Source organism: Podarcis muralis, chromosome 16 (genome assembly GCF_964188315.1).
Source record: "Podarcis muralis chromosome 16, rPodMur119.hap1.1, whole genome shotgun sequence".
Lineage (NCBI taxonomy): Eukaryota > Metazoa > Chordata > Lepidosauria > Squamata > Lacertidae > Podarcis > Podarcis muralis.
Genome location: NC_135670.1, coordinates 21,613,924 through 21,637,874, shown reverse-complemented (window position 1 = coordinate 21,637,874; position 23,951 = coordinate 21,613,924). Strand labels below are relative to the sequence as shown.

At 46.8% G+C, this 23,951-nt stretch overlaps 2 protein-coding genes across 3 annotated transcripts in view; one reads left to right on the top strand and one right to left on the bottom strand.

The window, feature by feature from the left end:
• CFAP73 (cilia and flagella associated protein 73) overlaps positions 1-23,951 on the top strand; it is a 37,262-nt gene that overhangs the window by 9,693 nt on the left and 3,618 nt on the right. The gene's annotated exons all lie outside the window — the stretch shown is intronic.
• On the bottom strand, positions 137-23,272 carry DDX54 (DEAD-box helicase 54). The gene is made up of 20 exons (XM_028710917.2): positions 23,069-23,272; positions 22,030-22,156; positions 21,072-21,142; positions 19,316-19,504; positions 18,137-18,186; positions 17,319-17,360; positions 16,823-16,918; positions 14,759-14,880; positions 13,632-13,693; positions 12,180-12,311; positions 11,143-11,353; positions 10,626-10,760; positions 9,082-9,303; positions 8,453-8,526; positions 8,090-8,290; positions 6,419-6,561; positions 5,074-5,187; positions 2,336-2,440; positions 1,620-1,717; positions 137-483 (listed from the first exon to the last, which is right to left on the bottom strand). The coding sequence occupies exons 1-20, from the start codon at positions 23,255-23,257 to the stop codon at positions 242-244; spliced, it is 2,625 nt and encodes an 874-aa protein (XP_028566750.2). The 5' UTR covers positions 23,258-23,272; the 3' UTR covers positions 137-241.

Genomic DNA, 23,951 nt, shown 5'->3' with positions numbered 1-23,951 from the left:
ATGTTCAGCCCAGCCCAGATTCAAATTCAGGGCAGCAGCTGAGGGTACAGTAGAGGAAGGTTTGGGGGTGGAAGATGGCATCGATCCAAACCGATTAACAGAAAAGGTAGGAGGGAGAGAGGAACGCTCCTAGAAGCTTGGTAAAAGGGTGCTTTTAATCTTCCCCAGAGTTTACACAGCAAATAAATGACGGTTGTCGGCGGAGCTCTCGGAAGCCAGCTCGCACCGGCTTTGCCCCCGCCTACATCCTCTTCCGCATCTTGCCCTTCTTGGCTGCCCCGCGCCCAAAGGCCGTCTGGCGCATCTCTTGCACCCGCTGCCGGTTGCGCGACTTCAGGCGCTTCAAGCTGCCGCTCTGCAGGAAGCGCTGTTTGGCTGCCTTCTTCCGTTGCCTCAAGATCTGCTGCTTGGTTTTCAGCTCGGAGCGGACCTTCCCCTGCTGGGGGCCGCGGCTGCCGTGGGAAGCTGGGGCAGGGTGGGCACCTGCAGAAGGAATCACAAGTGTGTGCATTATTATTCCGTTGAAGTACAGTAAGAATGCAACGTGTGTGACGTTCTGGTCACTGTAGGTATGGAGTGGCCACCGAGACCATATAACACCGGTCCTGAAAGACCTACATTGGCTCCCATTATGTTTCCGAGAACAATTCAAAGTGTTGGCGCTGACCTTTAAAGCTCTAAACGGCCTCGGCCCAGTATACCTGAAGGAGCGTCTCCACCCCCACCGTTCTACCCAGACACTGAGGTCCAGCTCCAAGGGCCTTTTGGTGGTTCCCTCACTGCAGGAAGTGAAGCTACAGGGAACCAGGCAGAGGGCCTTCTCAGTAGTGGCGCCTGCCCTGTGGAACGCCCTCCCTTCAGATGTCAAGGAGATGAGTAACTACATAACCTTTAGAAGACATCTGAAGGTAGTCCTATATAGGGAAGTTTTTAATGTTTGATGTTTTAATGTGATTTTAATTCTGTTGGGAGCCGCCCAGACCAGATGGGTGGAGTATAAATAATAAATTACAGTCATACCTCATTTTACAGACACTTCAGGTTGCGTTTTTTTTGGGTTACGGACCTGCCGAAACCTGGAAGTACCGGAACAGGGTACTTCCGGGTTTTGGCGGTTGCGCATGCGCAAAAGCGGTAAACTGAGCTTTGTGCATGCGCAGAAGTGCCGAATTGCAACCCACGTGTGCGCAGATGCGCCGCTGCAAGTTGCGAATGTGCACGTTCGCAACCCAAGTGTCCACTGTAGTATTATTATTGTTGTTATTATTATTAGGTTCACAAGCTGCTGTTAGGATTCCCAGAAGGCTTGAAGAACAACCATGCCTCAAACATGTTTCTTCATACGCCAACACGACAACCTCTTCCAAGAGCAAAATGTTTTGATTTCTACCTTAAAAGATGGGTCTATTTTCCACCTCCTGCCAAAAGTGGTAGTGTGAAGGAAATACCATCCATAATACCTTTTCTTTAGGGATGCTGAAATAGACTCTTAAGTTGTAAGAGGGAGCCAGGGGAAACTACACACACACAATTCATCCCCCTTTGCCTTGTGCACCACTTCAGAGGCAGCCAGGGGAAACCACTCCTATACCATGTCCCCTCCCTGGGAAAACACTCACCCCTGCCTTTCCGCTTCTTCCCGGCTCTGCGCTCTCCTTCCCGATCTGAGTCCGAATCCTGATCGTCTATCTTGTTCTTCTTTTTCCATTTATCGTAGCTGGGGTACGCGAGGTCAGGAAACCACACAATCAATACTCTTTCCACGCAGTGCACCTATATGGACCATAGGCTGCTTTGCTCACCAGGCACCCTTTCTCCCCAACCTCATCAAAAGAGTAGATGGCTTCCCAGTGTGTGCTTGAGGAGCTCAAGAGGGCAGCAGCAACTCTTTTGCAAGTCTTGTGGGGAACTGCTGCCCCTGCCAAACTTCTCTCGACATTAAGTTTCTCCTCTCTTTCAACTGAAATTTACCCTGCTATAATCCAGTACAGAACAAGCCACTGCCCTCTTCGATATGACAGTGCTTCGGCTTCCGAAGAAGAGGACTATCGCCTCTATAATCTATTCTCCGGGCTCATTTCCTCTGCCCCCAAACCAACAGCTACGTGGCCCCTATCTGTTCGCCCTTTCCACCCTTCTGTACGACACAGGAATGCTATAGGAAGCTGCCTTATACTGATTCGGGCCATTGGTCACTCTAGCTCAGTGTTGTCTTCACTGACTGGCAGCAGCTGCCCAGGATTTCAGACGTGGATTCTTCCCCTGGCCCTGCCAGGGATGGACCTGGCATCCACTGCATGCCCTACCATGGAGCCATTTGCAGCTGGAAGGATACAGGTTGCCTTTGTAGGAGCTGCTGATATAGGCACCACTTTCCGTTCGGATCTTCTTCTTATTCTCCTGGCCCGTCTGCCCCACAAACCTCTTCCTTTTGCGATCCCTGGAGAAGAGGAGAGAGAGACGCAAATACAGTGGTAGCTTGGGTTAAGAACTTAATTTGTTCCGGAGGTCCGTTCTTAACCTGAAACGGTTCTTAACCTGAGGTACCACTTTAGTTAATGGGGCCTCCTGCTGCCGCTGCACGATTTCTGTTCTCATCCTGAAGCAAAGTTCTTAACCCAAGGTACTATTTCTGGGTTAGCGGAGTCTGTAACCTGAAGCATCTGTAACTTGAAGTGTCTGTAACCCGAGGTACCACTGTAGAGCAAAATGCTCTCCCCAAGAAGGTTTGGCTGGCACCTTCATTAGACACTTTTAGGGACCAGGCAAAAACATTCCTCTTCAGCCAGACCTTTGACCAATTGACATCTGATGTCCTTTAAATGTGTTTGTGGGGAAGGGACTGTTGGGGGCGGGGAGCAGGTTTTATTGAATTGTGGGTTTTTCTGTTCTTGTTTTGATTATGTATTTTGTGTTTTCATCTTGTACATTTGTGTTGTGAGCCACCCCGAGATCTGCGGATGAACGGTGGTTATACAGATTTAATAAAAAAAATTGACCACCACCTGTTGGTTGAACTGATGGAAAGTCTTTTAGGGCAGGAACAGTTAGGCCTGGTGCTCCCTCAAGATGTCGCTGGGACTCCAACTCCCAGCAACCTCAGCGGGCGTTGGGAGGGCAATCATAGCTGTCAACTTTTCCCTTTTCTTGCAAGGAATCCTATTCGGAATAAGGGAATTTCCCTTAAAATAAGGAAAACGTTGACAGCTATGAGGGCAATTGCAACATCTGAAGGGTCTCCCCAACCCTTGCTTTCGGGTCCCACTCCTGTCATTCAAAGGAGTGAACTTTGGAACTGCTCACCCCTTTGAAACAAGAATTTGTACTAGCAAATAAAAAAATAGAAGGGAAATTTTAAAAAGAAAATAATTAACTATGAATAATACTAAGAAAAAAGAAGAAGCCACCATCAGTTTGCATTATGGATACACTAACTATCAGTTGATGTGCATCTTAAGATAGGCCCCATTCATGCCATACATTGAAAGCGGTGCAATACCGCTCTAAACAGTCATGGCTTCCCCTCAAAAGAATTGTGGGAGCTGTTTGTTCAGGGTGCTGAGAGTGCTTAGGCCGTCACAATCCTGGCTACAAACGCATAATGGCACACAAGCAGCTTCAGAGCAACCTAGCAAAGGCTGACTGGAAACCCAGGCTAATGTTTTATGTATCAACAGATGGCCTTGTGTGTTTTCCCCCCCCAACAGCCCACCAAATTTATTATTAGTAGCTCATTATGGGAAGTATAAGACGATGTTTGTTGTTAATCAAGCTTTCACTGAAGTAATAGGTTACCGTTAAAGGTTATCCGCCCATGCCAAACCTTGGAAACCTAATGATAATAAACGATAAAACCATTCAAGGTCATTTGAGAATAGTGGTGATTGTGCACACATGTGCGTGCACACAGACATTGTGATGTCCTTGCTGCGATATAGCATCGACTTCACTGTAGAGATTACCAAATGAGATCTGAGACAAGAAGGTGCATTGTGGGGGTTCTCCTGCAGCCAGCCAGGCCCTTATCCAGAATACTCCATTACACACACACACACACACACACACACACACACACACACACCTGTTTTTCTCCCCCTACCCTCTGAACAGCCAGACGTTTTCCGTAAGCAAGTGGAGTCCTCAAGTAAGCTGTTTTGTCAGGATTTCCCCCAGCTAAAAATTTTATTTATGAAAATCTTAGAAACCTGCCAATACCATCCAGATGGTGCTGTTTGGGCTATATAATGATCTTATGTAGAATAAGCTCGCTGTACAGCACAGCTCCTACTCCAAGCTGTTAGGTGCCCAAAGTCCCATTTGAAAATCTAAGGAACTGTTGTGGGCACCACAAAATACCCCTTTCATGGCACAGAAACTGGAAGTGCTCGCCACCACTCTCCTCCCCACAAATAGGCAGAATACCTATATCTCCCCCCCCCCCAAGATTTAATATGGTGTAGTGGTTAGTATGTCGGACTAGGACCCTAGGAGAGCAGGGTTCGAATCCCCACTCAGGCATGAAGCTCACTGGGTGATCTTGGGCCAGTCATCTCTCAGCCTAACCTACCTCACAGGGACATTGTTGTGAGGATAAAATGGGGGGGGGGGGGGGAGTATCTAGGCTACTTTGAGCTCCCTGGAGGAAAGGTGGGATATAAATGAAATAAATAAAAAAGTAAGGTTAAAAAAAACCTACAAACAGGAAAACCTCCATAACCAAGCCCTGCACAACCACATTCAATGTGGGAGGCATCAAATATGTGTTTGAAGGTGCTGTGGTGCCCATGGCTGTGGCTCAAGAACCCTGAGATCAAGGAATGAAGGAATGTTTCTAGAATGTTCTAGGATGACTGATTTGGTTTTCAGTTGTGGGTGCATTTTCCACCCCGGGCTTCTGGGGGTGGGGGGAGAGACATAAATCCACCATACACAAATTCAGTCAATCAAATATCAATTTGAGCCCTCCATTGACGAAAAGGGTTTTTGAACGGTTACATTTCTCCCGCCCTGCCACACTTACAAAAACAAAACAGAACAGCCACGCAAACCCCTTTGATTATGAGCCCCACTCACCATTTCAAGAGCTGCTTGCTGTTGCTCATGTTCCGATTCTCGTCGCCCATCAGGTCAAGGACGGCTCCGGAAGCCTGTTGCTCGAACGCCGTGCCTTCCCCACTGATGCACAACCTGGGCATTGAGAAGAGGCCGAGGTCAGGAAGAAAAGCCACCAGTTGTACCCCGGGTCAAACCACTTGCCCGTTCATCTCAAAGCTGTCTGCTCTGACTGCCAGGAGCTCTCTAGTGTCCCAGGTGGAGACAGGTCTCTCTCCATCACCTGGAGCCTTTTAACGGGAGGGGCCATTGGGTCAAACCTAGGACTTTCTGCAGCCGAAGGTCTTCTGCTTGGGAGAAGAGCCGCAGCTCTGCAGCAGAACACCTGCTTTGAATGAAGAACGCCAGAGGTTCAATCCTTGGCACCTCCAGGTAAGGACAGGGAAAGGCTCCCCTGTCTGAAACCTTGGGCAGCTGCTCCCAGTCTGTGAAGACAATACCAAGCTCAGTATAGAGAGACGGCATCCTGTGAGAACACAAGCAGAGCAGAGCCCTGCAGAATTAGGCCAATGGCCCATCTAGTCCAGCATCCTGTTCCCACACCAGCCAAGCCAGATGCCCAAATAGGAATCTTGACCCCGGGACAAGAGAGAAGGAGGAACACATTGCTCTATCCCCTTTCTGCACACCATGCATAATTTGTATTCTATCGTCTCTTAACTCTCCTGGTCTCTAACCTAGAAATCCTACCCTATATTCTCATGCTTTACCACTGAGCTAGGACCCTTCGGACTGGAGATTACGCTAGCAGCCAAAATTGTGGAAACCTTTTGGGAAAAGTGTATTTCTGAGGTTTGATGGCTCACAACACCACTTTTTCCTATTTTGAGTAACACCATAAAATTATATATCAATGGAAAGATAATTTAACGAAGAATGTAATGCAACAAAGTGAAATAAACCTTGTGGAGCGAAAAGTGTTAATGTATATAGAATTGTACATATGGTGGATTTGAATATGTTATTATTGATTATGTATACTCAATGTATCAGCCGCCTGGGGGTTTCCACTGTTGGCTTTTGGTTGTTGGTAAAAAATAAAGAAAAATAAAAAAATATAATGCAACAAAGTTTGTTCAATTATCTGTATTCTATCAAAAGTTATAGCCAAATAACCAGAAAAAGGAAGCACGACTTGCTTACGTTGATGATATGCAGCAGATTTCCTTCATTTGAATGTAGCCAGTGAGCACGGGTGTTTAGAGAGCCGATCAGGCGTTATGAGCCATCAAAACTCGGAAATACACTTTCCCCAAAAGGTTCCCACAATTTTGGCCGCTTGCGTTCTCCCACTGCTGCCACCTACCCTCGTTCGCTCTCAAAGTCCTTCGGCCGGTATGGGATGTAGAACTCTCCTTGCTGCTGCGTCACCAGCCTCTGCTTCTTCCCGTTGTCCTTTCCATCCAGGGGCTGCTTCCGCTTCCTTCCCACCACGCTGGAGAAAACATCCTGGGGTGTGTGTGAAAATGTTAAGAACGGTCAGCAACCCTCGATATTCAGGAAGGCGGGCCAGTTCCACTGGGTTTGTGGTTCTCTGTGGTTCTGCATTACTCCCAGAGAGGGTGCCATCGGGCCTGCGCTTTCCCCAAGCACACCACCAGGGGCGCCAACCATAGGGGACAAAGGGGCTTTGGCCCCATCAATATTTTGGGACGGGTCCGAGCCCACCCCCCAATATTGAGGGGGCCGCCATCCCCCGTCTTCAACAGGCGAGTGCTCGCGTGCTGCACAGAAGGCAAACATCACCATCTTGAGAAGAAAGCAAACACATCTCTCAGCAGCTTACAAAACTCTCCGTCTGCTACTAACATTGAGGACTAGAACCGTGATGCTTCTTGATGGGCTGTACTGACCAATTAATGTTTTTGGATTTCTTGTTTTTAAAATTTTACTATAAACTCCCCTTGTCTCCTCTAAGGGGTGGGAAAGGATTGTTTTGTCCTGTTAAAATTGTGTTGGTAAAATCATCATAATAATTTATTATTTATACCCCACCCATCTGGCTGGGTTTCCCCAACCACTCTGGGCGGCTTCCAACAGAATATTAAAATACAATAACCTATTACACATTAAAAGCTTCCCTAAACAGGGCTGCCTTCAGATGTCTTCTAAAAGTCTGGTAGTTGTTTTTCTCTTTGACATCTGATGGGAGGGCGTTCCACAGGGCAGGTGCCACTACTGAGAAGGCCCTCTGCCTGATTCCCTGTAACTTTAATTCTTGCAGTGAGGGAACCGCCAGAAGGCCCTCAGCGCTGGACCTCAGTGTCTGGGCAGAACGATGGGGGTGGAGCCGCTCCTTCAGGTATACTGGGCCGAGGCCGTTTATACAACAACAACAACAACCCCCACCACCTTTAAAAATAATTTTTAAAAGTCAACGTCAGGTGTAGCTTCTGATTTCCAACCACTGGAGGAGATGGTGGTGGTGATGATGGTGGTGGTGGTGGTGGGACTGTCACCATCTTAAAGTAGCTCTCAGACCCTCACCACGGTCAGCAGATTAGCATTAAGGTTCAGAAGTTATGGAATCCAGATTTTCCTACTGTGAAATTTATTTAAACAATTTATACACTGCTTGACCACAAGCTCGGATCCTGGTGGATATAAGCCATGTATCCAAGCCTTGAGAGACCACTAACAGCAGCTCCCTCAATGACCTCCGTGATCTGGCATGGATTAAAGGAATTTTAATCAGGTGTCCTGGACCAGAGTTGTTCAGGGCCTTGAAAAAGAATGCAAGAACCCTGAACCTGTCCCAGTAGCTTATGGGCAGCCAGTGCAGATGTTGGGGCACCAGAGTCATGTGCTGGCAATATGTCTGTCCACACTAGTAGTCCAGCGTTTTGCTCCAGTTGGAGCCTCCAGAACAGGCATCCAAGGGTAGCCACAGACTTCCAAGGGTAGCATTGCAAGGATACGGGTTCCCCAGTCTGTCCTGAAGCCGAGAGGAAGCCCACCAGCCCCACCGCATCCCTACCTGAATGCGTTCCTCCTCTTCCTCTGGGTCTTGCTCTGCGGTCGCCGGCACAGCAAGACGTTGGACTTTCTCCGCCGCCAAGGAGAGCCTCTCCTGCTGCTTCCGCTGGTGCCGGTCAATGAGCTGGCGGTCCCGGTTACGTTTGGCCCGCATGACGTCGCTGGCCAGAGTCTTGTTGGTGGCGTTGATTTCAAAGATGGTCTAGAAACAACAGCAGGGTAGGGGGGTGGTGACGTTCGTCAGGGCAAAGCAGAATCGAACCCTGCCCTGGCGCCGGCGTGCAGCTTCACCAGGCGTGTGCCAGGGCTCCCTTAATGCCAAGAGGCACGGGGTCTGCTGTTAGGGGTCCCTCGCGACACTCACCGCCTTGGAACGGTAACTTTTGATGCTGTCCACGAATTTCAGCCGCTCCATCTCTTCCCCCTCAAAGCGAAGACCTTCGGGGACACAAAGCAGGGAGGGAAAGGTTACCCCCGTGTGGTGCAGCAGCAGCAGCAGCAGACTAGGAATGGGGCAACTCAGCCAGATGGGTAGGATAATAATAATAATAATAATAATAATAATAATAATAATAATGATGATGATGATGATGATGATGATGTTTATTTATATCCCGCTCTCCCCAGCCGAAGCCGGGCTCAGAGCAGCTAACAACAATAAAATAATACAACATTCTAAAATCATTTCATTCTAAAATTAATTCAAATCAAATTGATGGCAACCATTGGGCTAGAGTTCTGTGAAGATTGCCAAAGGAGGGAGTCAGGCTGTGCCCTGGCCAAAGGCCTGGTGGAACAGCTCTGTCTTGCAGGCCCTGCGGAAAGATGTCAAGTCCCGCAGGGCCCTGGTCTCTTGTGACAGAGCGTTCCACCAGATCGGGGCCACAGCCGAAAAAGCCCTGGCTCTGGCTGAGGCCAGCCTAACCTCTCTGTGGCCTGGGACCTCCAAGATGTTTAAATAATAAAATTATTATTTTTTAGTAAGCCACTCACTGAACAAGGGGTGGATGCCCAGCAGGGTGAAGTCCATTTCCTTGACCCTCTTAATGGACTCGGGCGACGGAGCAGGCCGCGACTTCAGGTACTGCTTCTGGGCATTGTCAGAGACTCGCCGGAGGCTCTGCAGATCCAACGAGCGCTCGTGGTCCGTCTGCAGCAGGCTCTCCTCGTCGTCGATGATGCTCTGGGGGACACGGCCAAAGATGCCATCTGTGTCTGAAAGGGGGGAAAGTGAAGCAGTCAGGGAGCTGTTTCAGGGCCCCTGCCAGAGGAATGGGTGGCTATCATAGAAGGGCCTTCTTGGTGGTGGTGCCACAGCTGTGGAATATGCTTTCCCCAGGTATTCACCTTGATATTGCTGGGGGGGGGGGGACCTTTTTTCCCCCCCATCCCAAAATTTTATGCATACATCCTGCTGATTTTGTGTAGCATGCAACCAAAAATGTAATGCAAGGGTATAATGAGGTCGTTCATCAAGTGCAGGAGTCATAAAAAGGAGGAAAATGGTGTATAAAATTGGGAGGGGAAAGGAGAAAGTGGCAAGACCAGCTCCGGTTGTGTTAGTTCCAGACGATGCTTTGGAGAGAGGAAAAGGTTCTCTCTTGCTTTCGTAATACTAGAAACTCAGGGGCTTCCAACAAACATGGGAAGATTCAGGACAGGTAAAAGACAGGTAAACTTCCTGCATAGCTAAAACTCTCTCCCAAAGTGATGGCCACCAACCTTTGAAAGAGCATTAGACCAATTTGTGGAGGAGAGAACTTTTGATGGCTACTAACCACGAAGGTTAAGGTGAGTAATGCTTCTGAATAGCAGTTGCTGGAACAGCAGGCAGGGAAAGCACTCTTGGGTTCAGGGCCTGCTGACTGCAGATTTTCTCTAGTCATCTGGGTGGCCACTGTGAGAACAGGATTCTGGACTAGATGGACCACCAACCTGATCCAGCAGGCTTTTGTAACCTTGGGACTAGGTTACCTAAGGGACCACCTCGCCCCATATATCCACACCCGGGAACTGCTTTCCTTAGATGGAGCACTGCTGAGTATCATATGCCCCAGTAGTGTGCCCAGTTTGTGTAAAAACCAGGCTTTTAGTGTTGCAGCTCCAGCCCTCTGGAATCAGCTTCCCACAGAAATTAAGAAGGCATCCAACATCACGATATTGAGGAGTCTACTGAAGACGTTTTTGTTTAAGAATATGACCTAGTTATTTATGAAATACTAACTAATTGCACAGCTGTAAGGATGGTTCTACTGTTTTTAGAATTTGCAGAAGCGCTTTCAATTGTGAGAATTTGCATTTTGTCTTCTTTTAACTGTGTTGTATACTGCTTTGATGGCCTCAGGGGATAAAGAGGTTTATAAATTTGCAAAATGTAACAGAACAAAGGAATAAAACATGCAACACATTGCATGATAGCCCTGTGAGCAATTGCGGCAGCAACATTTTTTGACCAATCTATTATACTTGCAATAAAGAAAAATCAATTCCCAAGGGCACGCCTGCTAATTATTGCCACCTAACGAGGGCAGACCTACCTGTGGGCTTCTCGTGAGGGTTGGCAAGGACGAGGGGCCGGCCTAGGAAGAGGTGCAAGTCAAAAACATAGGGGGTCTCATCCGGCGCCACCAGGGAGTAAGCCGTACCACTTCTTCCTGCCCGGGCCACTCTGCCTGAAGAGAGCAAAACAGAGAAGAGAAATGTTGGATGACACAAAAGGTTTGTTTAACCTGTCTTCTAAGCTTGAATCTCCAACCAGTGCTGTAAAAAAGAGTGACCATTTGGGCAAAGCTGAACAGCTACAGAGCCACATGTGTTGCAGTCAAAGGGTCCCAGTCCCTATGCAGTTTGACAGGCACTTCCAGTTCCTGCTTGACAGTAGCCAATGAGGGGTGGAACACTCATAAAACACCATGCAAAGTGTATGCTTTAATCCCCAATCTGTTGTTCCTCCCACCTCTGCACCCAGACCCTTAAGATGCTGGCCTAGATGAACCGACTTAAGACAGCTTTCACAACTTAAGCTGCAAAAGGTGCCGGACCTCAAGAACTCACCGACACGGTGCAGGAAGAGTTTGGCTTTGGCCGGGAAGCTGTAGTTGATGACGTTGTCCAGGAGAGGGATGTCGATGCCCCGGGCGGCCAAGTCAGTGACGATCAGCACTGAGCATTTGCCATGGATGAACTTGCCCACATTGATCTTCCGGGCTGTCTGGTCCAGGGAGCTGTAGACATGCGTGCAGTTCACACCCTGGGCTGTCAACAGCTGCAGGAGCAGCAGTGAGAGGAAGCAAACTGAAGGTCAGTAAGTAAGGAGAAATCAAAAGTATCACTCGAGTTCCCCAGGTGTCCTGAACTGAAATTGGGAATGGAGCTTTAGAACTTCTTCACCCTTTTCTTTAAACACCCGGCAAGTTTCTAGTCCTCATCGTTTCGAAGAAAAATCATTTTGCTGCCGTGATGCTTTTATTGTAAATGTCTGTGTTTTTAATAGATATTTTGCATGTACATACAATAAGCCTGCAACTTAGGCGGGGGCTATGTTTTGGGGACTGCGCCTAAAGCCAAAATCGTGTGCAGTCAAAACACCTTGGTTTCAATGATGGGTGAGGATTGCCAAAATCATTTTCCCTGAAACTCTATCCCTTTTCTATTCTTTCCTTTTTTTTGCCATGTGCCTAAAGCGCATGTGTGTAAGTTGTGGGCCTATTGTGTATATATAAAGAGACAGATAGTTTTATTTTATTAGTGTTTAATAACTTTTCAATGACTCCCCCCACCCCATAGTTTTGACTTGTTTCTATTTTATCTGTAAGCCGCCTAGAGTCTGGGGGAAAAGGCAGGAGACAACTACAACAACCCGTTCCTGTCCTGTGTAGACAATCCAACTTTTAAAGGAAACCTTAAAAACATAACCATCAAATATGACAGGGGTTATGTGGAGACTCAGCCACATGTTAGTCCTGTTTATTAGAGGATAATATGCCTACCGACCTGAAATCATTAGTAAGGATCTTGCCGACAGCAGCAAAAATGGTGTGAATCGCCATGTGAATGCCGCCAATGACACAAAACTCAACAAAGCCGCATACCTCTTTCAGATATTCTGTATGATGTTTCGTGGCCACAAAGACAATCGTCTGGTCCTGCGGTCGTACGACCGTCCTCAGCAGGTACAGCAGGAGGGCTGGCTTGTCATCAGCACGCACGTGATAGAATGACAGCTGTGAGGATGATTAGGTGTTTAATTGTCAGTGTTGGTGCCTGCTGAGTTTTCTAGCCCAGTCTTCGCCAGTCTGACACCCTCTCCACAATAAGACATTTTTGACAACATGAGGGTGACAGATTGGCTGAACCAGGGCTTTTTCCCCAGCCAGAACTCACCGAAACTCAGTTCCAGGATCATTGCTATGATAAGAGGACAAGGGAGGCATTCATGGTCAGCCTCTTTTTCTAGAAAAATTGCCCTGAGACTAACCACTCAAAGTCAACCTAATCTGGTATAAGGCAGCTTTTTATGCCTCCTTGCATCTTAGGATATACAGTGGTACCTCAGGTTAAGTACTTAATTCGTTCCGGAGGTCCGTTCTTAACCTGAAACTGTTCTTAACCTGAAGCACCACTTTAGCTAATGGGGCCTCCCGCTGCTGCCGCGCCACCCGAGCACGATTTCTGTTCTCATCCTGAAGTAAAGTTCTTAACCCGAGGTAATATTTCCGGGTTCGCGGAGTCTGTAACCTGAAGCGTATGTAACCCGAGGTACCACTGTAGTTAGATACACACACATGGGCTGCTGCCATTGCTCACCAACCCCTACCACAGCGGCCAACGTTTCCCTTTTTAAAAGGGAAATTCCCTTATTCCAAATAGGATTCCTCACAAGAAAAGGGAAAAGTTGACAGCTATGACCCCCATTTACCCACTGCTTGCCAGCCCCCCACCCTGCCCCATTACATCCCCCCCAAACCTACCATCTCCTCACAGCTACTTCAAGCCCCTGTATTATCTTCTGTGCTCCTCCATCCCTGCTTTATTCAGACCTCCACTGTTGTTTAAAGCCGCCATTTTAAAACCTCATTTGTTCCCTACACACACACACACACACACAAACAAACCCCAAACTCAAGGATGAAAACTGGCATTTTTTACAAGTGCCGAAAAATAATAATAATGATCCTTCAGTACGGCAAAGCCTGCATTTTTGGAACTCCCTGCCCATTAATACTGGGCAGACACACAAAAATATAGCTTCCTCTCTATCCTCCATTCAGGCAAGGGAGGAGCAATATTAAGGGCACACTCCAGCCAAGCAAGTAATACCCGAGAGAGCTCTCAAGGGCCGCAGGTGGTCACTGAGGCAGAGGTTCCGAAACCCCTGAGTTAGCACAACTGCCAAGCTGGCTCAAGCAGACTAGAGGAGCAGCAGCAGGGAAGCCATACGAACGGCCACGTGTGCCGCACTCCCCAATTTCGGCAGATTCCAATGCCAAACTCCTCCCCTTCCCCAAACTGCCCCTTCCAAGATAACCATACTTCCTGCTTACCTTGAGCTGCTCGCTCAGCTTGGATTCCACATCCAGTCGGATCAACACTGGCTCTGTAAGACCTGTGGAAAGGAAGTGTGGGCAGAGGGAAGAGAATATGAAGCTACAGCTCGCTCTGGATTTTCCAGATGTTCTCAGCAGGGTGGATTTGATCTAAATCAAATTGATTTACATCACGATTTAAATCACTAGTCAGTAAGATTTAAATCATTTTTTTACAGAAAGCCTCGTTCTTGCTGGTATAATCTTAATATTTACAACCAGATGAAGGTTTCATTTTTGGAATAATAAGTTTTCAGAGTAGTTTTTACAGTTATATCAGAAATTACTGATTGGTTATACTGATAATTATGAAATTATTGTGAGGTTTAATAAGTTAACTGATTATATTAGGACAACTTTTCTGCTGTACTTTATTGGAAGGAGAAAAATAATCATTTCCTTAATAACAATTTTAAAAAATTATTTAACTAAAACAATAACATTAGAGCATATGTATCCATGTTTGTTAACTGATGTAGTTAAACTTTTTTAAAACAACAACAACACCAGACTGAGTTTTAGCACACATGAAAAACTTAAAACAAACCCTTATTGCCTTTGGACAATATTCATTTTTTTAATATTTTAAAAATATTTTTATTAAAAGAAAAAAAAATGAATATAGCCTATGGACTATAATGCAACTTAAATAGAAAACTATCTTTAGAAAGATTTTTCCTCCAAAAGCATTTTTTTTAAAAAAATTCAATTCAAATAAAAAAGAATCTGATTCAAATAAAAAAGAATCTGATTCAAATAAAAAAGAATCTGATGATGATGATGATTGAGTTTTATCCACCCTGGCTACATCTCACTGGAATGAGGATAAAGGTATTTTCCAGATGCTCTCAGCAATCTAGATCAATGGGACCGGGGGATTTATTTAAAAGGACTCTCTGTACACTAAGAACAGTCATGAATCCCAGGAAATGCTGTTTGCGAAGGGTGCTAAGAGACCTCCCTATTCCCGTCACAGAGCTACGGTTTCCAGAGTGGTTTCATGGTCAATCCCCCTCTCCGGGGAACTGTGAGATCGGGCCTCCGGTACGCAAAGGCGGCACCCGAGACCAGGTCCGTCTCCTTACCAGCTCGAGCAAACTCCACGAGAAGTTTCGGCAGGGTGGCAGAGAAGAGAACGGTCTGGCGGTTCTCGGGCAGCCTCGAGATGATCTCCTGCAGCTGCTCTGCAAAGCCCATCTCAAAGAGCCTGGCAAGGTAAGCGGGAAGAGGCGTTTTGAGGAGACACAGAAAGCAAACAGGAGAAGAACAAGCGGCAGGGCAGAGGATCTGAAAAAATATGCAACAAGATTCAGCCAAGCAAATGCCTGGCTTACAGACATGGTACAGCCCTGTCCATGCACGTGGTACAGCCCCCTCCCCAGGACTGTAGCACTTCAGAGCACCCACAGGGAATCCTTTTTTTAAAAAAACAACAACGAAGTGTTCTTCTGTTACCTATTTTGGAAAGTTGTTTGCTGTGTGTTTATTGATCAAAGTATTTCTACATCTTCCAGTCACAAACCACCAGGGCAGTTTATAGCAACATTAAAACAGATATTTTTATTATTTTTTTGCTTTCTTAGAATTCCAGAGTGGCGCTACCCTGGAAGAAGTTTCTGGTTTCCAATACGGTGGTACCTCTGGTTAAGAACTTAATTCATTCTTAACCTGAAACTGTTCTTAACCTGAGGTACCACTTTTGCTAATGGGGCCTCCTGCTGCTGCCGTGCCGCCGGAGCACGATTTCTGTTCTCATCCTGAAGCAAAGTTCTTAACCCGATGTACTATTTCTGGGTTAGTGGAGTCTGTAACCTGAAGCGTCTGTAACCCGAGGTACCACTGTACAAAGATGGTTGAAGAACAGGGAAAGGGCTGGGATGAGAAGCTATAAGAATATCTTGCAAACCGAAGTTTAATTTTTAAAAAGCCACACACTATGGAAGGAATTCCATGGCAACATATATATCTCACAAAGACAAAAGGTACTTCATTAAAAAGAAAACCTATATAGTTTTAAAGGGTAAAAGGTAAAGGTAAAGGTACCCCTGACCATTAGGTCCAGTAGTGGACGACTCTGGGGTTGCGGCACTCATCTTGCTCTATAGGCCGAGGGAACCGGCGTTTGTCTGCGGACAGCTTCCGGGTCATGTGGCCAGCATGACTAAAATGCTTCTGGCGAACCAGAGCAGCGCACAGAAACGCCGTTTACCTTCCTGCTGGAGTGGTGCCTATTTATCTACTTGCACTTTGACATGCTTTTGAACTGCTAGGTGGGCAGGAGCAGGGACCAAACAATGGGAGCTCACCCCCTCGCGGGGATTCGAACCGCCGACCTTCTGATTGGCAAGTCCTAGGCTCTGTGGTTTAGACCAAGCATCCCAGTTTTAAAGGGTAGCCTTCATCAAATCTACAGATATTTTGGACTACAAGTCCCATCAACCCCAGCCAGCTAATCTTGGAATTTGAATGGTTTTGGCTCAGAAGTTCCTTTTCCACATGGGGTACACACACCACCAAGAATACACAACTGAAAAAGCCAAAACTGCCACCAGGCTTCGCTTCCCTAAATGGAAGAACCAAGCAACACCGCTCAGAGGCAGGACATCTGCTTTGCTTGCAGAAGGTCCCAGGTTCAATCCCTGTCATCTCCAGGCAGGACTAGCAGAAATCCTTCTCTGAAATTCTTGATAGCTCAGTCGGTAGAGTGTGAGACTCTGAATCCCAGGGCTGTAGGTTCTAGCCCCACGTTGGGCAAAAAGTTTGCAAGGGGTTGGGCTAGATGACCCTCGTGGTCCCTTCCAAGTCTACAAATCCAGGAGAGCTGCTGCCAGTCAGTGTGGAGAATATTGAGCTAGATGGACCAGGAGGCTGACTCAGCATAAGGGAAGGGAAGTTCAGTGGTTAGAGCATCTGCCTTGCATGCAGAGGATCCCTAGTTCTATTCCAATGGCATCTCCAGGTAAAACTGGGAAAGATTTCCCATCCAAAATCTTGGACAGCCGCTGCCAATCAGAGTAGACAATATTGACCCAGATGGATCGAAGGCCTGCCTCAGCAGAAGCTGGCTTCCTATGTTCCTGTTTCTGAATGCTGTGGCCTGATCTCCTGCCTAGGAAAATAGGCGCTCCCCCAAGTGGCCAGGAACTCACCTGTCTGCTTCGTCAAAGACCACATATTCCACACTCTGCAGCTTGAGTTTCATCTCTATGGCCACATGCATCAGCCGGCCAGGAGTTGCAATGATTCTGTGGGAGGCAAGCAAAGGACACAGTGGCTGCAGGGTTTTCTTACAAGTTCAGAAAGAATACTGCATTGTACCTGTGCCAGCCCAGCAGATTGAAATGGGCTTATACGAAACCTGGTTATGGGAGAGGCATCAGGATTAATGCAAGGGGCACCCAGGAAGCCTGTTAAAACAAGCCCCTTGTTTCCTAGTCACCAGCCCAAGTTTTTAGACTCACACAATGCTTTTTTTCTTTTAAAAAATGTTTAGGGGTACTCTCATTTTGACCCAAGAAAATCCCCATTCTATAGTTCAAATCGGGGAAAATAAAGACAGTAAATGGACAAAAGTATGAAGATTCGCAAAACATTTAGGGGTATGAGTCCCACTGCGTCCCCCCAGAAAAAAAGCACTGGACTTACATATCAGGGTTTTCATGCAGAGCTGCAAACTGATCTTCCATCCTGGAGGAGAGGAGAGGTAGAAGGCAAATTTAGTTTTAGAGAAAGCAGGAAAACCTCCCTGCCCCCCTTTGCGCCTAACTTTGACTGCCACGCTTGGATCTTATGTCATGTCTTTTTTTAAAAAATTAAAAATTATTACATATAACAATATGGATGTTAGAAAGGACAATGGCTTGCCTGCTTAACATCATATGGTCCCCAACTTCAGAAACAAAATGTATTGCTTCAACGGCACTTTTAAGCACCAACACTGGATATTTATTTTTCTTTATTTAGATTTCCTAGTCAGCAATCAACTTTATGGAAGGCTCACTCCCTGGGAAGGCAGGGGGATGAGTTACAATGCTGATTCAGATGGACCTCAAGGCCACAGTCACACCATAAGTTTAAAGCATATGATACTACTTTAAACAGTCATTACTCCCCACCCCCAAGGATTCTGGGAGTTGTAGTTTGCTCAGGCCAAGAGTTGTTAGGAAACCCTTATTCCCCCTCCCAGAGCTACAACTTCCAGAATGGTTTAACAATCAATCCTTCTCTGGGAACTGTAGCTCTGTGTAAGGGAATGGGGGATCTCTTAACTACTCAGCACCCATAACGAACTACAGTTCCCAGGATTCCTTGGGGGAAGCCGTGAATGTTTCAAGTGGCATTATAGCGCTTCAAACATATGTTGTGAATGCGGCCTTGGTTCTTCAACAATGTGACTTCCTGTGAGGCCTAAACATGGGGCAGGTCAAAAATCTTTGTGTGAGTGTTTTTAATGTCAAACTTACTTGTCTCCTCCAAGGATCAGGGCAGTTTTCAGGCCTGTGTATCGGCCAAGCTGGGGGGGGGGGGGGAGAGTAAAAAAAAAACAACAGTCAAAAACTTGCATTTGGTCCCAATATATCCTTCCAGCTGTCTAATAACCAAAAGAAAACCAGGGGCTTGATGATATGCTGGGATAACTGCTCCATTATTTTTTTTAAAAAATGAAACTGCAACTCAAAAAAAACTCCCACAATTTCCCAAGCGAACAGGGTTGCAAGCAGATTCTTTTTTCCCGTGAAACAACACGGATATGAACATTCATTTTACATTGGTATTATTATTATTTATTAAATTTCTATACCACTCTTCACCCGAGGATCCCAGGACAGTTAACAATATAAAAACGCAAAAATAAATAGCACAGTAACAAACAAAAACAACAACCCCAAAAACCACTATTTAAAAGACCGTAGATTGGCTTATTAGCCAAAGGCCTGAGAGAAGAGGAATGTTTTTGCCTGGTGCGTAGCTATATGTGGGAATTAACAAGTAAGGAATTGTGGGGGGAATGGAATAAAGCACTGCCTAAATTGCAGCTAGCACAAAGGCTTCTACGCGACCAAAACTGTTTCTGCCACTCTTGAGTCCCATCTGAACCACATCAAGGCGTATAATATATTGACAAGATTCATATAACACTATCAAACTGTTTCAAAATTCATAAACAGAAAACATGTACCGTATTTTTCGCTCTATAAGACACACTTTTCCCCTCCTAAAAAGCAAGGGGAAATGTGTGTGCGTCTTATGGAGTGAGTGCAGGCTGTGCAGCTATCGCTAAAGCCAGGAGAGCAAGAGGGATCGGTGCGCACCGATCCCTCTTGCTGTTCTGACTTCGCCTCGCTGGAGAGGTGCTGCGCAGCTTTCCCTCTCTGCACAGTGCCTCTTCAATGCTGAAGAGCCCCTTCCATTTCTCCTCCGGCTTTGCTGGAGAGACGCTGTGCAGAGAGGGAGAGAATTTTTTCCCCCTTGTTCTCCTCCTGTAAAACTAGGGACGTCTTATGGTCGGGTGCGTCTTATAGAGCGAAAAATACGGTAATATGTGCAGGGAGTCACAAAGAAGAGTCAAGTAACTATTCCATAAGCAGAATGATTTAAAGGCTTTAAAGACTCAGCCTTCCCTCCACCCACCTTTGGCTTACCTCCTTGGTGAACTTGAGGGTCTGCAAGGCAAGCTCTCTGGTGGGAGAGAGGATAAGAGCCCGTGCCCCCGTCTTGGCACTGTGCACCTTCAGCTTCTCAAACATGGGGATGAGGAAACAGGCCGTCTTTCCGCTGCCCGTCCTCGCCATCGCCACCACATCTTTGCCGTCCAGGATCACGGGGATGGTCTGCAAAACGAAGCCGATTCAGAGTGGAGGCAGGGAAAATCGAACGACAGCAGCAAACCTGAAGTCAGGGACTGTGCGAACTGCACAGAGAGGATGAGGAATCTCCTCACAACTCTCAGAACCCTTAACTACAACGTAGAGTTAGGATGGGGCCTAGGAAACACACAACCAATTTACACGCAAAATGTCATGAAGGTAATGATGAAAAAACAACTTGATTGCCCCCATATTGCAGATTTTGGGGTGAGGTGAGGGGAAGGAAGCCGAGAGAGAGAGAGAGAGAGAGAGAGAGAGAGAGAGAGAGAGAGAGATCTGAATAAAATTTCATAATATTGTAGAGTTGGAAGGTGGAACAGGCTTTTTTTTTACTCCTGCTCCATAGGATAGGACTAGCACCAATGAGTTCATGTTGTAAGAAAGGAGATTCCGACTAATAATAATAATAATAATAATATTTTATTTATATCCCACCCTCCCCAGCTGAAGCCGGGGACAGAGCAGCTAACAACAATAAAAGTAACACAGCATTCTAAAATCAATTCAAAATCAAATTAATGGCAACCATTGGGCTAAAGTTCTGTGAGGATTACCAAAAGAGGGGGTCAGGCTGTGCCTTGGCCAAAGGCCTGGTGGAACAGCTCTGTCTTGCAGGCCCTGTGGAAAGATGTCAGGTCCCGCAGGGCCCTAGTCTCTTGTGACAGAGCGTTCCACCAGATCGGGGCCACAGCTGAAAAAGCCCTGGCTCTGGCTGAGGCCAGCCTAACCTCCCTGTGGCCTGGGAGCTCCAGGATATTTTTGTTTGAAGACTGTAAGGTCCTCTGTGGGACATACCAGGAGAGGCGGTCCCGTAGGTACGAGGGTCCTAGGCTGTATAGGGCTTCAAAGCTTAAACCTGATCCTGTACTCCACCGGGAGCCAGTGCAGCTGGTATAGCACTGGGTGAATGTGATCCTGCAGAGAGGACCCCGTAAGGAGTCTCGCTGTGGGATTCTGCACCCGCTGGAGTTTCTGGGTCAGTCTCAAGGGCAGCCCCATGTAGAGTGAGTTACAATAATCCAGTCTGGAGGTGACCGTCGCGTGGATCACAGTGGCTAGGTCAGGGCGAGAGAGGTAAGGAGCCAACTGCTTAGCTTAGGTGAAAAAATGCTGCCTTTGTTATAGCTGCAATCTGCGCCTCCATGGAAAGGGAGGTGTCAAATATTTATACCCCGCCCATCTGGCTGGATTGCCCCTAAACATCACAAAGAACTTTCTGACACTAAGAGCTCTTTGACAGAGGAACAGCCTCCCTTGGAAAGTAGTGGACTCTCCTTCATTTTTAAACAGAGGTTGGATAGCCATTTTTCACAGATGCTTCAGTTGACATTCCTGCATTGTAGGGGGTTGGGAGTAGATGACCCTTGGGGACCTTTCATAAAATCGTAGAATTGTAGGGTTGGAAGGGACCCTGAGGGTCATCTAGTCCAACCCCCTGAAATGCACAGAGTATTTCTAAAGCAAAAATGAAGAGACCGGCTTAGATGGACCCTTGATTTCCGATCCAGCATGGCATTTCCTGGGTCCTCACCTTCCTCTGGATGGGAGTCGGTATTTTGTACCCTTTCTTCATGATCCCTTTGAACACAGGGTAGCCCAGACCTAAGGGAGAAAACAGATAATTGAAATTCACCATTATTTTCAAATCTGGAGCGCAGGGCATGGAGGACGCTGGACCAGATGGGCCTTTGGCCTGATCCAGAACCCTGCTGCCCACGACCCGTACAAAAACCTTATAATGCAATCCCTTATCTGCATCTATAGCGTGCCTTGCCAAGTAATACTTCTGAATATGGCTCACTGGAAGTCAACACGCCAAAAGAATTTGGTGTACTCATTTGCCTCTGGCGTATGGGCATAGCCTTTGATCACTATCAGCAAAACCCCATAGAATAGGATGCTCCAATCATCAGGTGAGCACTGAGGGGATGATAATCAGCTACAGAGATTAGATATAGTGTTTTCAGCTCATCGGAACTAAAACTATTCAGTTTTTAAATGAACATTTTCAGCAGTGCTTAGCCAATTTCGGTGCATTTCAGCAAATGGTCTCTCATTCTCTAGCATTGCCCCTCATTTGCCTTCTCTTTCAACAGCCCTCAAAGCACAATAATTATAAACAAAATTAATTAACATTAGTGTTGAGGCAAAATCCCTTCCTCACTACATCGCCACAACTACATTTGTTCCATTTTGAAATCTTTAAGATAATATTTTAGTTTTCTGTTATGTTGCTTTGACTGTATATTTTATATTTGACTTTCTTAAGATTGTTCTGTTTATGTTTTGTTGATTTAATATGCTGTAAACCACTCTGAGATTTTTCTTAAAAATATAAAGCGGCATAGAAATTAAATCAATAAATAGGCCAACGCACCTTGGACAGTGGAGGGCACTTTGCTGCGGGCCGCCACAAACTTTGTTCTGGCCCCTGCTAGCGTACAAGAACAGCCAATTTTGTAACATTAAAAACGCCCTCCCTCACTCACCCATAGACTGAAAGCCTCCTGATTTCTTCTTTTTCTTGTTCTGGGCCCGAACCATTTCCTGGGTGTCTAGCTCAACATCAGAAGTGCAATCCGATGCCGGAAAAGCTGGAACCGGCATCTCATAGTCCTTTGAACCACACCAAAAAAGAAAACAAGAGAGAGTTTGAATACAGAGCAGCAACAAGAAGAACCAACCCTGTGTGGGCTACAACCCAGTGTTTTCTCTACCCTGTATTATCCTCACAACAACCCCGAGAGGTTGTTGTTGTTGTTGTTTAGTCGTGTCCGACTCTTTGTGACCCCATGGACCAGAGCACGCCAGGCACTCCTGTCTTTCACTGCCTCCCGCAGCTTGGTCAAACTCATGTTGGTAGCTTCGAGAACACTGTCCAACCATCTCGTCCTCTGTCGTCCCCTTCTCCTTGTGCCCTCCATCTTTCCCAACATCAGGGTCTTTCCCAGGGAGTCTTCTCTTCTCCTAAGGTGGCCAAAGTATTGGAGCCTCAGCTTCAGGATCTGTCCTTCCAGTGAGCACTCAGGGCTGGTAGGTTAGGCTGAAGAGCTGTTTTCTTTGTTTTGGGCAAAGGGTTGCTTGTCCCAACTTCTCCTCCAAGAATGGCTCTACCTCGCCTCATTTCATCCTCACAACAACCCTGCGAGGCAGGCTAGGCTGAGTGGGGATTTGGACCCTGGCTTACCAGGTCCTAGTCCGACAAGCCACTATACAGTGGTACCTCGGGTTAAGAACTTAGTTCGTTCCGAAGGTCCGTTCTTAACCTGAAACTGTTCTTAACCTGAGGTACCACTTTAGCTAATGGGGCCTCCTGCTGCTGCCGCGCTGCCGGAGCACAATTTATGTTCTCATCCTGAAGCAAAGTTTTTAACCCGAGGTACTATTTCTGGGTTAGCGGAGTCTGTAACCTGAAGCGTATTTAACCTGAAGCGTATGTAACCCGAGGTACCACTATATAGTGGCCCCAGGCTTCCGATCCTTGCCTTAAGCCCCGGCACCTGCGAAGGGAGGGGGTCTCCCACTGACCTGCTGCTCGTCCAAGTCCCGATCCTTGCACCGGCGCTGCCTTTTCCTCCGCCGCCCCGTGGCCTGGGCAGGAGCCATGAGAGAAGCGCCCCCAACAACCTCCCGGCCGAAGAAGTCACTCCGGATCCAGGAAGGCAGGGAGCCACGTGCGTCGAATGGGCGGGGCCCCGGTGATCGGAGGCGGGACATCCATTAAGCCCCGCCTCTTCTCCCTAGCAAGCGCTCCAGGAGTGGCTGGCTATTCTCTGCCACTCACTGCTGGGACGCCAGGTTCTTTAGAGATAAAAAGTTTAGATCAGCTGATCTCTTGTCTTGAGGAAGAACCTCCGGGTTCAGTTAGAGCGCCTCGTTTATTTGTTAGTTTTAAACGCAAGCATTTGATGAAATGGGCTCTGGCCCATGAAAGCTTTCCCCACAATCGTGTGTCAGGGCAGATCCACACCATATATAGAAAGTATATGGAAGATCCAGCGCACATTTAAAGCGCATGCCTTCCTTTATTATTATTATTTTTAAAAAATAAATCAGAGAAGCGTAGTTTTCCGCACACGGATCTACAATCTCCAAAATACATTCAAAGCATATATGATTCCCAGCATGGGAACTGTAGTTTCCACCTCACGGAGCTAGAATTTCAGCATCCTTAACGGACTACAGTTCCCATAATTCTTTAGGAGAAATCAGGCGCTTTAAATGTCCGTTAGATGCGCTTTAAATGTCCACTGTGGTCTTTATGAACCACATACGCAAAACTTTATTGCTTGCTTTTCTGCAACAGACCAAGGCTGCAAATCCTAATCCCGTTTACCCATGAGTAAGCCCATACTGAATTCACTAGGGATTTCTTCTGAGTAGTCATGGTTAGGATTTCAGTGTTAAGACG

Excerpts from the sequence above, each read along its gene's own strand:
- DDX54 (XM_028710917.2), bottom strand. The coding sequence starts at position 23,257 with ATGTCCCGCCTCCGATCACCGGGGCCCCGCCCATTCGACGCACGTGGC. Across the intron at positions 9,304-10,625 it reads CCCTCACGAGAAGCCCACAG|ACACAGATGGCATCTTTGGC; the intron begins GTAGGTCTGCCC and ends CCCCCCTTTCAG. Across the intron at positions 6,562-8,089 it reads AAGAGGAGGAACGCATTCAG|GATGTTTTCTCCAGCGTGGT; the intron begins GTAGGGATGCGG and ends CACACACCCCAG.